The 16,595-nt window shown below is 36.4% G+C and overlaps 1 protein-coding gene across 3 annotated transcripts in view; it reads right to left on the bottom strand.

Annotated features, from left to right (window-relative positions):
* The window catches only part of SRBD1 (S1 RNA binding domain 1), a 120,133-nt gene that overhangs the window by 58,448 nt on the left and 45,090 nt on the right, over positions 1 to 16,595 (bottom strand). For all 3 annotated transcript variants that reach the window (XM_056488318.1, XM_056488317.1, XM_056488320.1), the window contains exon 17: positions 3,866 to 3,957. In XM_056488318.1, coding sequence (XP_056344293.1) covers positions 3,866 to 3,957 — 92 coding nt within the window. The remainder of the gene's footprint in view (positions 1 to 3,865; positions 3,958 to 16,595) is intronic.

The raw sequence follows: 16,595 nt of genomic DNA, 5'->3' as shown, positions 1-16,595 counted from the left end.
CCTTTTTCTTCTACAAAGAATACCACACCAAGACAATCATCTCATGTGTTCTGGCAATGAAAGGTTACTAATGGCAAGTGCCAGCCCTAATACACTGTTACTTACAACTGCTTCTAAGGAAAATTTGCATCCAGGCTTTGCATTGAAAAACGCACAAATAAATCTCAATCACTGAGACCCAGAGTGATCCAGAAGATTTTACAGGCAAGTTCAAGTGCTTAACTCTTACTTGAAGCTGTCATGAATAAAAACTAACCAAAGGCTAAACATGGTGTACTGATGCTAGGTCAGAGAATTAATTAATTAAAAAACAAATAAAAACAAACAAATGAACAGAACAACCAAAAAAATTATGAATTTGACAGCTTTGAAAACTCTACCAAATGAAACATTTTAACTGTATCTTCAAGAGAGTGGCCAGGGACACATGCCAGGGCAGAAATAGAACTGCAGTCATCCACCCAGCCTCACAGCTCCCTCATTACCAGTTCCTCATTGCAGCCTCAGAGCTGGCAGTCACAGAGCCTCGGCAGAGCACATATTAATAAACTTCACAAAGGTGATCAACATTTCCAGCTTGCAAAGCACTCTTTCCATGGTCTCCATTCTTGCCTACAAAACCTCCCACCCTCCAAATCTCAAGTGTGTCCTTGGGCACAGCTTTTGAGAAGAATTCAAGGAAGCCTTGCACTCCCTTCTCTGTCAGACTGCAATCCTATTGCAGCTTCATCCAAAAGCCCCCACTACTGAACTCCAGTGGCTTGCTCTCTAGGCAGAGCCCTCCTAATCTGCTGCAGCTGAACTTCCTCAGCCTATCAAGTAGGAAATCCTTTTATTGCTGTGGCCTATAAGCCTCTTATCTCCTAATTCTGTGAGGCTGAGAAATAACTGTTCTGCTCATTAATCCTACAATGACTGTCAGAAGGGGATATATACCTTCTCACTCTACTCAAACACAAGTAACTAGGTTTCATCAAGTTCTTTACTATCTACTTAGCTGAGTCACACAGCACAAGATTTTATAGGAATTGCAGTAGCAGTACAGAAGCTTCTGCACTTCCATGAAAGATTCAGGACACTTCTAAAGTTGGAAAGACCCTACTTCATTCTCCATACTGTAGATAATAAAAAATTGTTTTAAAATGAGGTAGTTTGGTTAGTTTGATTTTCGTGGGGTTTTTTTGTTTTTTTTTTTTTTAAGCAAGTGCAATTTTGGCTAAAAGTGCTGTATGGATAATTATTAGGACTTTCAGTTTGTATATACACCATTGGTTGAAAAAAGAGTTATTTCCCAATCATTTATTATGAACTCATGTCATCCATGACCTTCAAAGACAGCTCAAAGCGAAAAAAAAAACCAACCCAGTTGAGACCTTGGATTAACTAATACCTTTAATTAGCACCCCCAAGTAATGCTGAAGGTTGCTACACAGGTTTTCCCCTGTATAGGACACTCAGCCAAGGAGAAACTAACAAGCTAATTTTTCCACCAGGACTCATATCTTCTATTTCTCTGTATGAAGCAAAAACTGACTATAAACAGTTGCTGAATACCACTGCAAATATTACAGAGATGAGAAAGTTCTCATACAACATCTATTTTTTAATATTTTACATTTATGTACCCAATAGGCAAACATAGGCCTGTGTCATTCAAAAAACCTTCTATAAAGTTCTGTTGAGAAAAATGTTAAAGTGGCAAATAGCGTTAAGATCACAGATATCTCACGTCAGCTGTACCTTTTATTTTAACTATAAATGTCACACTTCATCATGCAGCTGTCAGCTTTCTTTAATGTACTAAATGCTATCATGTAAGCACAGAATCTGACATGATGTAACACAACAATTAAAATAAAAAGCAAGTCAGCTTTGACACAATGTCACTTTTCTGTATGCTGCAAATTAAAGGAAAATTGAAACTACACAAGTAAGCTAGTCAAGAAAAAAGTCTGAAAAAGCCTCAAACATCAGTTAATGTTTCCCTCTAATGTTATGTCCCATTTTTACATTCAACTTCAAGAAAACATCCATAGCTTTAGCACGGCTAATTACAAATTGACACCAAAAGATGTCAAGAAGAAAGCCTAAAACTTCTAGAACACCTTGATTGTAACATAGTTCTAGCTGTCAGTTTCATAACAGTCAACATCTACGGAACTAAGCAATGATTTTTCAATTTCTATCCTACCCTTCTTCAATTTCTATCGACTCTGAACTGCAGCAGCATGTTAAAATTGCTGATGCTTTTAAAACCAGATGCAACACAGCAGCACTTAAATTAAGCCTGAAAAAAATCCTAGTATTAATGAAGCAATTATGAACTCTAGGTAATTAATATTTGAATTGATCATGTATTAAAATTTTTATTTTAATTTACTGTATTTGATGCACAACACTAAGTGTTTGGAATGTTGAAAAATTAATTTTGGAGAAAATGAGAAACTTACATCTAGAAAAGCGTAATGTTAATAATTATTATTTCCTCCTTTTCAGTGTTTTTTGCTCATTTACATCAACTTTAAACCTACATTTAATACATCAGCACCATAAAAAACTGTGGCCCAAGGGAAAGCTAGTGCTATCTGTCACAAATACAAAAATGTCACATGTCTAATACTTGCTTTGGCCATACCACAACACATTTAAAACCTGTGTGGCCCAGGGAAGAAATAACAACGGAGTCTGTTCACAGGCAGGGAAAAGGGAGTCAAGCAAAAAAAAGCTAGAGACTTCTCTTGCAAATGGAAGTGCTGATATAGATATTCCAAGAATATTCTTGTAAAAACCTTCACTTGAAAAATCAAGTTAACACTTTCCCCTTCGTGGAAATAAGATGAAAGGGAAACATGGGGAATTCTATAAAGTTTTACCCCTGAATACCATGTCAGAATTCTTTTCTGCTGATCTATACCTTCCAAAAGATTTCCAGGCCAGTAACCTGTTAGAAAAACATTACATTTAAAGAATATTATAATTTTGACTGGAAAAGTTCTGTATACGAGTGCTGCTGAATTTTCCAATATGCTATATTTGATTGAGTACGACAGCAAACTACAGAAAAACTAAGAACATAAAAAAACCCTGAAGTAGATAAAAACAAATACAGTAAGACACAATTAAAAATATGTAAGTGAAGTGTACAAAAAAACCGTGCCCTTACAGCTGTCTCTGAATAAAACAAATCCATGAGCAGAATTTGGACACGGACAGAGCTGCTAGGAATGTGATCTTTAGAGATTACTCTTTAACCAAACACTGAAAATTATAATAGTGGCAACACTTGCACATTTCCAATCACTGTGTTAGACCTCAGTGACATTTATGCTGAGGTAGATAACTTTCTAAGAAAAAAAAAAAAAAAAACCCTAAACAGTATTTCTTGAAAACTGTATTCAGCTACATGAAGACTCCAGTGATCACAACAAATGCACACCTTTAAATTACCTGTTCTAGTTTTACATGGTTTTTCCAGCCCTTGTACAGTTTAATTATTGCTAGAGGTATTTATGTACACACAGAAGAGAAGAGGGAAGGTCAAGCCCCTGTGGGCACGGACATGTGCAACTGTGAAAGTTCATGCAATTCATTGGTTCTGTTCATCTCTATAAATTCTCCTGCACCAGCCTGCTGAAGGAATACATCCACAAGAATTTTTACATTATGGGCGTTAGTAGAAGATGATGTCATTCATTTGCAAGCCTAGGACTTCAATTGTGAAGAAGAATTAAGGTTTAGAAACAAAATATCCAAAACTTTTTTCTACACTTGGCGATTATTTTATTTAATAATATAAACAAAACAGTCTGAGAATTGAGACTTGAGATCCATGTTGAAATGTGATAAAATTAAATACTCTTCATACCTGCACTTCTCAGGTTAGGGTCTAGGTCTGGCATTTCCTTGGACGCTTCTGGACTGACACTGTAGATTGATGCTCCTGCTTCATTGGCAATGCTGAAAAATAAAATATCAAATATGTAAAATAGCAAACAACTGAACAACACAAGTCGCAAGTGACTTAAGTGAATACTTAATTTTTTTTTAAAGCCTCAGATTTTGAATAAACTAAATGCTTACATAAGTAAGCCAGTACAAAAGGAAAATATCTCCATTTCACCAAAACACACTTCCCTGACCTGCAACATTAATTCTTTATCAATTCTGGCCTTGTAAATACACACACGATCTCAATCTTGGCAAGAGAAGAAAAACTGAATACAAGAAACAAGTGTTACCAGAAGTATATAGGCAAGCTAGCCTCCATAAACAAAACTAAACCCACCCGACAATTTCATTAAAAACACTTACATTCTAAAATCTAACATTCAAGCATCACTTGAATCCAAGCCTTGAGTGTGCACACACACTGCCTCAAGCCAGCTGCCCTAAAACACTCATAAAGCTCCAGACTGATACAGACTGAGGCACAGAGCTGCAGCTCCCTTCTCAGCAGCATTCAATACAGTCTTCTCCCAGCTCTCACCGCCATCCCCAAAGAAAAACAGATTGCTTGTCTTCAGGAACTTAAACTACAGTTCATGTATCTACCATACACCTCAAACTCATTCAGTAATGATGATAAACTCAGCAATTCAAATCAAACACATAATTAAAAGCCCCTCAAGTGCTCTAGTTCCACTCAAGAGAAAACTGCAATCAAGTATTCACAGTCTAAGTTTATTTTCAGCTGAGAAATTCTGACACCACTGAATTAACAGTATATTTCTTCAAATAACTTCAACAGAACTGGAATTTCAGGTTGATAATTATGGCATCAATACAGCTACTGTACTGGAGGTTAATACTATCAGTTTCAGAACTATTTTTACTTTTATTATTCCACTTTTAAAAATAACTTAATCTTTGCCATAAGGAGAGAAACCACAGACCTTACGAAACAGACCTTTCAGCAAAAAACCATAACTTCTCTTTATATTGTTTTAAAATTGGACTATAAATTTTCCTTTTAGGAACATTTATTAGGTCAAATTTTTAAATAAAGAAACTGATACCTAGAAGTCCCTCCCTTTAGAAAAAGCTGGAGAACAGCTCAGAGGTTAAATATATTCCCATTCAATGTTTCCAAGCACAATAACAGTAAATAGTGTAAAATGCAAACACAAAAGTTAAGAATTTCTTATTAGTTTTTTTTACAGATTCCCCAGTCAAAACTGGAATTTGGTGGAGTGCTGTACACACAAGTTAGATTTTAAAGTTACCCCAAACCCTAAAGAGCAGTAGTATAAACAGACTGGATCTTTCAATAAATTCAGAGAATAAAATCCTGTTGTCTTTAAATTGAATCTATCTCCAGATCCATTCAAATAGAACAAAAAAATCCTCAGACCAGGTGAACAGGGCAAGTGAAAATGAAACTATTTCACGATCTTTCAAAAAGATTCAGTATTATCAGCACTCCTTCACTATAAATGACATTCATAAAACATTCCCATCACAGCGCTCAGAAACAAGATCGTATCACAAAAACCTAACTGCTGAACATAAAGATGTTGACAGAAGACTCATAAAACTGATTTCTCTGATGAACGAGTAATTTAAAGAACAATGCAGCAGAACGTATTTCTTAACCTGTTCACACCTTATAAAGGCAGCATCTGGCAAGCGCTCGCTTTCTGGATATTGCTTCCAAAAACCACACGAGCACACACTTCTAACAGCTTTTCACTAATCTCCCTCCAATCTTTGTATTCCAACAGATCCCAAATGTTAGCCCACGTATAATTTTTAAATTTAATATACTGATAATACAGAGCAATATAATTTTAGGTTTAAAAAAAAATATCAGTGTTTTGCAGTCATTTTTACATTGCTGTACTATAAACTATAGTACTGAACATAACCTACTTCTTGATCCTCTCCTGGTATTTTCTGCAGTGAAAAAACTGATGTGACTTGATGGGAATTTTAACACACCCGACATTTTAATGTTTCTCATTAATAATACGCTGATGATTTGCAGAAGCAGGATTGCACTAACACTGTCATGCAATGGTAATATGTGACTTGTGCCAAATTTTAAGGTAGGCAGTACAAAAACTCCTTGCTAAAATGAGTAGATAAAATTAAAACTCAGGATAGGAGACAGACATTTGAAAAAAGCCTATTTCCTTTCCTCAAGAGCAAAAACATTTATACACTGGGGTGAGCAGAAGGGGGGAAGCCAAGTAAAGAATTATCTCAAGAAAAAGAACAAGATATAAAAAGCACTTTCAGAAGGACCATACACTGGATACTTGAGATCCACTCTGAGATGGTTTAGTATACGCATGCAGTTCTGTGAAGCATTTGGTGCAGCAGATGTGGAAAAGGGGAGCAAGAATTTCCACTCACGTAGAACCTCACACTGCTCTGCCCAAGACAGCAAAACCCAGATGTTAAATAAATCTTTTACCCAGATTAAACACATAAGGCCACATAATCCAAAGAAACCATCCTCTGGTTCATTCAACAACAGTCAACCAAACTTTTACAGAACTATTAGTGGCTATCACACGGTTTGATACGGCTCCAGTGAGGTGGTAACTAATGTGACAATGGCACACAGAATGCTCTTGGTTAAAATCCTAAGGTTACAAGCTTTAGGGATTGTCAGCAGTTGTTCTGGGTTTTACTTTTTGATTAGACAGGAGACAGTCACTTCGGTTCACTGACATTTCGTATGTTTTCCAAATTCTCATCATTCTCTTGAAAAGGTGGATGGCTTTATAGACAATTTAGCTAATTTAATGTTGCTAAATGCTCCACATCATGTCTTTTAAATAATGTATATATATTTTGTGTCAGAGTATATTAAGAGAAAAACAAACATGCTCAAATGAGTAGGCAATAGAAATTTACTCTAAACTGTTGTGGTCCACACTGTTCTTCAATCTCCTCATCCTATTTCTATAATTGATATAATTCCCAAAAGAGTTAAAAAAATAAAAAAACTTCATAGTGAAGTTGGTGAAATTGTATTAAAATCTTTTGAATCTTCAGAATTTATTTCTATTTTGACTTAAGTCATTTAATAGAAAAAAACCAAAAGAATTGGCCCCATAATGAGACCCTCATTATTGTGCATTCCTTAGAAGGAAAGATTGCAACCAAATTTAAACAGTTAAAACAGCTTTAACGAAAAATTCTTTTGCTTCTTCAAGTCAGTATGTAGTAGGTAAATAAACACGTGGTTATGATATGATTCAATATGCTCCTAGGACATGAATGAACAAGTTTCATAAACTTCTCTTTGAATTAACAAAAAAACAGGTAAAGGATCTGGGACTCTGCCTCCGTGCTGTGCTTCCCACGTCAGTCATCCTACGGATAAGTGGTTTTTCCTCAGCATCTATACCCAATTTTTAATAAAAGTGCCCAAATCACAAATCTACTACACAATATTACAGTGTATTCTTTTCAATTGTTCAAATTGGTTTGCTGCATATGAACTATGTTTTCCTATACTGCACCCATCTCGTTCACATGTTAAGACACATTTAAGTAGCTAAGGCAACATTAAACGTATTCCACCAGCACCACCTGGTGGGCCCTCAGCTTTATGCTAGAGACCATGCCACCTATATCCTAAATACTTTAAGTAGCCTTTTAACATTTACTAAAGCAAGTTGTTTTCTTACTCAGCTTAAATAAGCATTACCTGTTTGGTCTGAAAAGATTATTTGATTTTGAAAACATTGAGATTTTCCATCTACTAATTTTTACAGGAAAAAGAACCCTTCTTGTAAAACATTAAAAAAATAAAATCTAAGATTACTTACAATTTACTCTTTTTAAAATTCAAAGCTATTACATACCTATAAAAATACATAAAGATTACATGTAAACGCCTAGTTAACAATAGTGGTTTAACTAAATTACAATTTTTAAAACTTGCAAGTTTCTTAGGTAGTAAGTTTTCATTGTAAACCTTTTCAAAGCTATGTAAAACATCTCATGTACGTATAACAAAGAAAAGATGTATCAGGATAGACATTTGAGGGTTTAATTTAAAAGATGAATGCATCTTCCTGATACTTCCATGAACCTCATCAACATTTCAGACATCTATATTACATTGAGGTCATTTCCCTACAAATGCAACACTGGATTAATAACCTACAGAGTAAAAAAAAAAAAAGTAATTTTATCCAACTTTACATAACTTCCTGTACCTATAATGTTCAAAACCTCCAATCTACAACCTCAATCTTTTAAAATAACATTTTAAGAAAAAACACCAGTACAATGAAGAGTCTAGTGTTTACTACTTGGAAAAAAATCCTGGTTACTCTAAAAGCAAAGGGTATGACAACGTCAAAATGGGTTATGATTTTCATATTTGGCCGTAAGACTATGATCTGCCAGAAAAACTCCTTTCACAATCATAATTTAGTAATTGTGGTTAATTGCTCTAACCCAACTTTTTACATATTTATTGACAAATACATTGCTAATAAATTTGTGGCTACAAAAGCCAGGGGCTCCCATGAAGTACAACAGTAAAAAGAGTCAAAGGTCTATGACTAAAATAATTGGGTTATGAATCACTTGGGACAAAAAAATAAAATTAAATAGAACTACAAAACACTCTCTAGAAAAGAACGCTGCATTAAGACACTCAGTTGGAATGTATCAAGCTTTAATTATGCTGACAGATGTTATGATTAAAACCAACTAAGAAGGGTCAGAGAAGACTTAATTAAGCACATACTCAAAAGAAGATTGGGCCACTTCATGAATGAGAAACTCATTGGGCCTTATTGAAAACAAGGAAATCACAACTAGTTCCTGAAGAGCCCAACACCCAAAAGGGTTGATAGGTACACTACAGAAATAGGATGCCTGCATGTTGTTCCATGTCTCTCTGCACTCCCATTTTTGATGACTGAAGACAGCCACCAAGGAGAGGTCGAAAAAGCTCTTCACAGGAAACAGCAAGCTCCTCATTTGCATTTTGACTCATCTTGTTTTTTTCTGCTCCTGCCAAGCAGGACACTGCGCATGGCAGAAGCAACTGGAGCAGCCCCTTCAACTCCTCACCGTTACCAAGAGCAGAGCTGCCTGCCCCTCCTAGCAACTCATGTTTGGGGACACAAATACTCCAGCACCTCTGTGCTGTGCACAACCCCTTCTGCTGTGACTGTGGTGACTGTGGCCAGCTGGAGCCTGCAGCACAGCACAGGCTGGGCTGTCATTTGTGCAGCCACACACACTTCGCCACAGGAACAACAGAACACCAGGACTGACAGACCCTGCCTCTGACACAGCTATGCCACTGCTTTTTTTCATATCAGGAACATATATCATGGAAGTGCAAGATCAAAAGGTTTTATCATATATACTGAATAATGTAGTCAAAGTATACAAAGGTCGAAGATTTTAAGAGCCTACCCATTCTGACAGATAAGATTGATAATCTGGTGTTTCCCAATCACCAATAAAGTAGTGATATAGCAAAGGAAGATGTTAGGATCATGAAAAAGGATTATACTAGAAAGCAACCATTATTCAATAGAATCAAGGCAAAAAGCATCCAACTCATCTGTGTTTTTTTAAAAATATAAAGAATTAGCTTTAAACGATAATACATAGAACCTGTGAGATATTTTCATTGTAAAATACATTTAACAATAAAAAACACCACTAGATGAGAAAGGAATATTCATCAAATTTCCATTGCTTCACTCAAAACTCTTACATGCCATAAAAGAGTTGCTTATATGACAGTCCATCTTTCAAAATCAGTCAAATTAGACAAAAGCTGTTTTAGCCATCTTTAGCAAAAGTAATACAAAAAAGCTCATAGTGACTCAGTTGCAGGTATTCAATTATATGCAGGAGGGACACCATAAGCCTTAAAGTACAGCTCCTGTCTCAGAGCTCCCAAATACACTAGAATTTAACCCCACAAAGAGTCCTCAAGAGAGCAAACCAAATGATGGGCAGTGAAACAGACCCCACATGGCTGCTCAGCTGCATTCTGTAAGTTTCCATAGAAAATAGTAGGTGAATTTCTGCTTACAAGTAGCATTTTGAAGTCAGAACAAAAAAAAAAAGTCAGTGTTTCTAGCCATGTATGTATTTGTTCTGTATTTTATGAAGTTTACTAGAAATTACACCATGCAAAGAAAGGAATTTGCTCTTGACCAACTCAATCTACTCTGTAAAGTAAAAGCTACTGCATTATTTCATACCCAGGACTTTGCTTTGCAGCAGATTACAACACAGAATAGCATCACCTCTTTCAGTTAGAAACCCTACATTTGAAACAGCTTACTGACCCCACAGCAGGCACTTAATAAAAAAGCACCTTATCAAGCAGCTCCTGAAGTGACAGAAGTTCAAGGCAACCATCCTTCCATTAGGAATTATTTCTCTCCTGTTCAGCCACAAATGATATTTAGTATCAGTTAAGCTGATGGCTTTCCTGGTAGGTAGTATAGATCTTTAGAACCTACTCAAGAAGAAAGAATTAGGCCTGTTGCAACCCATCTTTAGCAATATACTCTAATCAGTGTTGGTATTGTTGCTTCAGATCATTAAAAATTATGTATCTTAAAATAACAGTCTTACAATGATACTGTGTTTCCCAATTTTTCTAGTATGCATATGTAAAACTAAACTTTCCTACAGAATCGAAGTACAGTCTTTCGGATGAAGAACAACATACAAAATTTAATGGTTTGAAACACCAAATGATAATGTTTCAAGAACAGATAAAGTGCAAGAATTCCCCAATGTCTGTTTACAAGAAAACTCCCTGAACTCCCAAATCAAGAACTAGTTACTATACTAAACTAATAAAACTAACTGTATAGCTCCAGTCTGGAATCCTTTATTCAGCTGTGTATGAACTATGCCCTCAGCACATCCCTGTAAAGGGAAGAATGATCAGATATCTGTCTTCATCTTGTCTGAAAACGATGACATTTTTCAGTAAGAAAAGGGTCCAAATGGCAGGTGTCAAAGAGCTTTAGCTTCACACGTGGTGCTAGGAGGCAGAAAAAACAACAGTAGCGTGTGGCCATGTCAGAGCTGCACAGAAGCTGCCGTACAAGCGCATATCTGAAAAGAGCAAACCTCAGAGCCTGTTAAATCAATCTAGTGCCAGATGCTGTTATCAGAACAAAACTGGTGCTGTGGATTCATCCCCAGAAGAAATACACGTCCCATGTCTGCAGTGAAAAGTGAAAGACCTAGGGTGGCATGTCTCTAGACTGAAGGTGACAGTCACCTGTGACTGCCCCCACCACTTCCATTGACAGTTTCAGAAAACAAGTGCTGTCATTGCTCATAAAGCAGCTGGAGTTGAAGCTCCTTTCTGCTCTTGCACAGAGCTTTAAAATCTGAGCTTCAGGTCCAAAATCTACTTCCAAGTTAACCATCCAACTAAAAAGCAGTCAAGTAATTTTTACTTTAAACAGTGTAGTACAGTAGGAACTTCAGAAAAAATTTAGCTACTGCTCATCTTGCTGCAGCAATACCAAGGAAAGAAATGGTGACAACATGGATAACGTAGAATCAATATTACCTTAAAAAAAAGTTTAACTCAAAAGAAGCACATTTCATGTGATTACCATGCAATAGCAGCAATTCTAAGCAGTATAAATGAAAAATGGTTGTACTCAAATATTCAAAAATGTTGTATTCAAGTGTTCAAAAGCTACCTATCTATAATCAATTACCATTAAAATAAAGGAAAGTAAAAAAGGCTTTAGGACTGACATAGGAAATGAAAGCCCTAGAGTCCACTTCCAAAATATAACCAGCATGGAAGTGGGTATGCTCTTTTGGAATATACTTTGCACTTTCAAGACCAATCATGCCAGTGCTCAGCAGTTTTGCACAACTAAATTATCCCAGTGAATTCAGGGGAACAAACTGTACACACAGCATTTAAAAAATGTAGTCAAACACTGACAGGATTTTACCTAATCTGTTTTTACCCAGAAGGGAAGCACGAGGAGACAGACAAACACAACTGATTTTGGCAGTCAGGCTTCAGAAAGAAGTGAAACAGTAGGTGATGTTAAACACTTAGATTTTGTACCTTTATAGACAATCTTGAAATGAAATCACCTAGATGCACATTAGAAACATGGCACAGTCCAAAGAGATGATGATGCTCCCCAAAATGCCTAATAAAACTGTTCCCCACTGAAGGGCTTGATAAAGCAGCCTTTTTTAGCCCCTGTCCCTCACAGTTCTCAGGGACCTGGTGAAGAATACAAGCTTAAATCAACACCATGAAACCCACCAAACCAAAGAAATCTGCAAGTTCCACAGCAGAAGGCTGTTACCAACCCTGTCCTGCCAGCAGCTTCTTCTCAGTTCAGCCAAGCAGAAACCCCTGCATTGATAGCACATGGCAAAAGCTGGTGTTTCACCCAGTCTGTTTCCAGCCAAGCAAGATCTCACAAGAGGTAAGATCTATCCTGGCTGGTTTTAGAAACAGCAGAGGCAAAGGGTAAAACCCTGAAACCTGGTTCATGCTCATGTTCAAGTTGAAGCATTATCAAATGTCAACGTTTTGGAAACAAACAAGACTTTAAAAAAAAAAAAAAGATTCTTGCCTATAAATAAATACCTAGACCTTACTATTTCACCAGCATTTGGCACTGACACTAACAAGTCATAAAAGAGGGGAAAAATGTCTGACTAAAGCCTATTTAATTTTTAAGCCAAAACATTTCCCTATTCCATGCACTGCCATACCCTCTTTACTTTTCTGTGTGACACAGGACATTCAAGAAAACAAATGATCACTGAGGAGACACCACCAAGTTCTTGAGTGAATACAGATCTCTCAACCAATTTATCTGTCAGTGAACCTCATAGAGCATTCAGATTTAAGCAAATAACATCACATTATGAAGCATCACATGTGAATAGTCAGTTTGAAATTACCTAGAAAGGCTACAAGATCGTGGCATTCCTGTGCTATAATGGGTCTTGCAAATCATTTTTATCTGTTAGAAAGAGCAACACAGATGCAGCAACTGCAGTGTCCAAAATGCAGTTAGTTAATCCAGACCAAAGGCTGGAGCTTAGAGTCACATTAGCTCTCAGGAAGACTTTGTCCCCAGAGTGGAGCATAACTGGACAAGACCACAGCATATGGAGGAAAATGCCTCTTGGAGAACAGCACCTCCAGCAACTGTCATTTTCTTTAATGCTCACTCTGGGCAATTGGGAGGCAGCCTGGCCAGTGCTGCTGTGCTGCCTCCACAGCCTTGATTCATGCAAAATTCTGACCTGTAGCTCTGGCCAGAGACAGGCTTTATTCTGTTTCCTCTCTGTGCTTTCCTACAATACCACTGATCCTAATCCTCAATCTCTCCTAACTAGCCCAACCCTGTCCTCAGCACAGGTCCAGGAGAGGAAGGTGGAGTCAATCATACTCTTCCTACTAGGGCTGAGCAATGCAATGTAGAAAGACCCTGCACACAGAGGGAGAATCACAGATCCTCTGCTGCTGCTCCTCTCTGCTCCTTCCCCATCCCTCCTAACAGTGAGGATGTATCCAAAGACTTCATATTAAATACTTTTAACCTATAGACACTTCTTGGCACAGCTAACTGAACTCTGAAGTATCCAGGTTTTCCACACAGAGAAACTCAAAGTAAATTAAGAGTTCTGGAATCAGAATAAATGCTGGCAGGAAAAATTATTTGAAGTATTAAATACTAAGAAAAATTGTTCTTTCCACATCTTTCTAGCCATGTAGTTTCTTTTTAGTTTACTTTCATTTGGAATTCACCTGAAAAGAAAAAAAGCTCTCTCTTTTGGTTTACAGAAGGTGCATTCACCTAGTGAGTTCATTAGTTTATTCTACAGCTCAATATACTCAAGACAAACGTTACACAAAGTAAAAGTGCTTCATGCAGACCCAATTAAAATTACATGCTTCTACCTTTCAAAACTCACTTCTAAAATTAAACCATGACAGTGCACTTATAATTTTTAAAGTACTCACTTGTTGGTTTTTTCTTGTTGGGTTGGTTTTTTCGTTTTTTTTCTTTTTTTAAATACAGGACAATACAGTTCCCTTTATATTTTCCTGTGATCTAGTTTATAACCATTCAAAGCTGACGCTTGACAGGAAGTGTTGCATTCTGCCCATCAAGGAAAATATTTTTCTTCATTGGAAAAAAAGTTGTAAAACTGAGGTACTAGTTTAGTGTTTCCAGAAAAATCTATTAATCCCTATGAGGGAACTCCAGCATTACAGTATGAAAAGGATTATAGCAATAGATAGGAAAAAAAATCAAACAAGAAAGTTAAGAAAAAGAGTAAGTTACTCATTCTTCAGAAAAAGGTAACATTTTTCATGTGAAACTAAAACAATCCAAAACAATCAGCTGAAGCTTATTTTACCTTAACAAGCATTTTTAATAGCTCTGTTACTTTTCTCAGACAGATTTAAAGGCAGGATGATGTACTCAAATATCTGTAGAGCAACATAAGTAGATTGAGTGCCTTGTTATTAAATTAACCATTCTTCTCTTTTTAGGCCTCTATGGTTCATCCATGACTTCTCTGTCATAGTTTTAAATATTACTGTTTTCCTTCTCTCATATGCAACTGCTGGGCATCTACAGTAAGAGACCTGAATAAAATATCTCCAAATAAAAGTGAGCTAAATCTTAGGTATACTATATTTTATTCTTTAACTATTTACAACAGTGGACACCCTCTTATTCATTTTGTTTTACAATCAGAAGTATGTATCAAGCTCTGTGAAAAAAATGCCCACAAATAAAAGTAATGACCAAATCCTCACAAACTCAAAATGGATTAATGAATTACATGTTTTTACAGACAACAAACTCCTTTCATAAGACTGTAACTAAAAGGAGGGAAAAAAATTATAAAAATCGGTATCTGGAATTAGTGAAATAAAAGTCCAGTTAGGTAGTGCTGTATTTGTTTTCCCCCTTCTCTTAAAAGGGAAAAAATTGTTCCCTTAGGTTGTGACAGATCCACACAGGAGACTTTCTAAGAGTAATATCACTAGAACTGGCATAAACATATGCTGAAAGACCACTTCATTTAAAAGACATTTTTCATTCAGTTACAAACACTTAAAAAAAAAAAATCTCCTGGACAGAAATTTCTCATGCTCATTTCTAACCAATTACTTCTAGACTTGAAAAGAAAATTCCAACTATAGTCTTTTTGTTTTATTAGTTATCCAAATATGTAAGCACAGGATAAGATGGCTTTCTAGTCTTAAAGAGATCCTTATACCTACAAAAACACAAAAATGCAGCTTATTTTATGTCCTGCTTTTTACACCACAATTTTTAAAATGATTCTCCATTTATAGATATGCTATAAGCACTTAAATAATCAACTACAATTCTAGCAATAGAATTCCTTAAAATAGTGTAGAGGTGCATTAAAACATTTATACATCTAATCACCTGTGAGCCCAACAACACATTTTGCAGAAAAACATCTTGGAACATGCATTTTTTTAAACCATATTACCCCTCTTTTTCATCCCCACCCTACTTTATAATGGGAAAGTCTTTTAGAAACATTTGAGAAGCTGTAGGTCAATTACATGATTTTACATAAAGGCACTAACAAAACTAAAATGGACGAGTCATCCTCTTCAATTATAACTATGTTGTTTTCTCTCTACAGATGCCAAAGTTTGCACCAGGAAGTTCATGCTCAGTTTTTCTATCCTGCCAAGTGGGCAAGTGAGCATCTACCCTGCATGTACTTCTCTGGATTGCTCATTATTCTTACACCTAGAACCTGCAAGACAAGCTACCAATGAAGAGTGAGGGTCTTTGAATGATTCTTTCAGCTTCTGGAAACTGCTGAATGCCTTGGAATCAAAATGGTTGTTGAATCACAGCCACAATCACCTTTGGAGATTGATTGGTCCAACACTTTCACTCAAAGCAGGGAGAATCAAAGCAAGTTGCTCAGGGCTGTGTCCAGTCAGGTTTCAAGTATTTCCATTAACAGAACCTCTAAAACCTACTACGTATTAACAAGAACATTTGAATCCTCTGTAGCTAAGACTTGATGTTTTGATAGTATTAAGCTGAGGTTCAAAGTTTTTTTTAATGGCAGTTCAAAAATTTAGCACTATATTATACACTTCAGAAAAGCACATACTTGCCCTGGAATAGTGGGACATAAATACGTGGAGATTTTAAGAGTCAAAACTCCATCTTCAAAAACAGTGCTGCACTAAGAACTCACTAAACAATCCTAGCTTCCTCAAATGCTGCAAGCAAAAAGAAAACATGAAATTCTTTGAAAATTAAATTAATGGAAATGTGTGCCCTGCTGATTCCAGCAGGAACAGAGCAGGCCCATTTAATTTCCACTGTCTGATGTTAAACTGTTAAGACTATTCTTGCAGCTGATAATTAACAGCCATTACTTTGAAGAAAATTAACAATAAAACCAACAAAAAAACAACTTGAAGATCAGGGCTATGGAAGAGACAGCACAACATTAAAACAATAACTGTCCAGATGAGGACAGAGGTTATCTGAGAGACTCCATGGCAGCACAGCAGTGCAGGGCCTGGAGGGCTCTGGCTGACGCAGACAGCTCCTGCGGGG

Source organism: Oenanthe melanoleuca, chromosome 3, assembly GCF_029582105.1.
Source record: "Oenanthe melanoleuca isolate GR-GAL-2019-014 chromosome 3, OMel1.0, whole genome shotgun sequence".
In the NCBI taxonomy this organism is placed as follows: domain Eukaryota; kingdom Metazoa; phylum Chordata; class Aves; order Passeriformes; family Muscicapidae; genus Oenanthe; species Oenanthe melanoleuca.
Note: the sequence above shows the minus strand (reverse complement) of the source record. Positions and strands in the feature narration are given on the sequence as shown.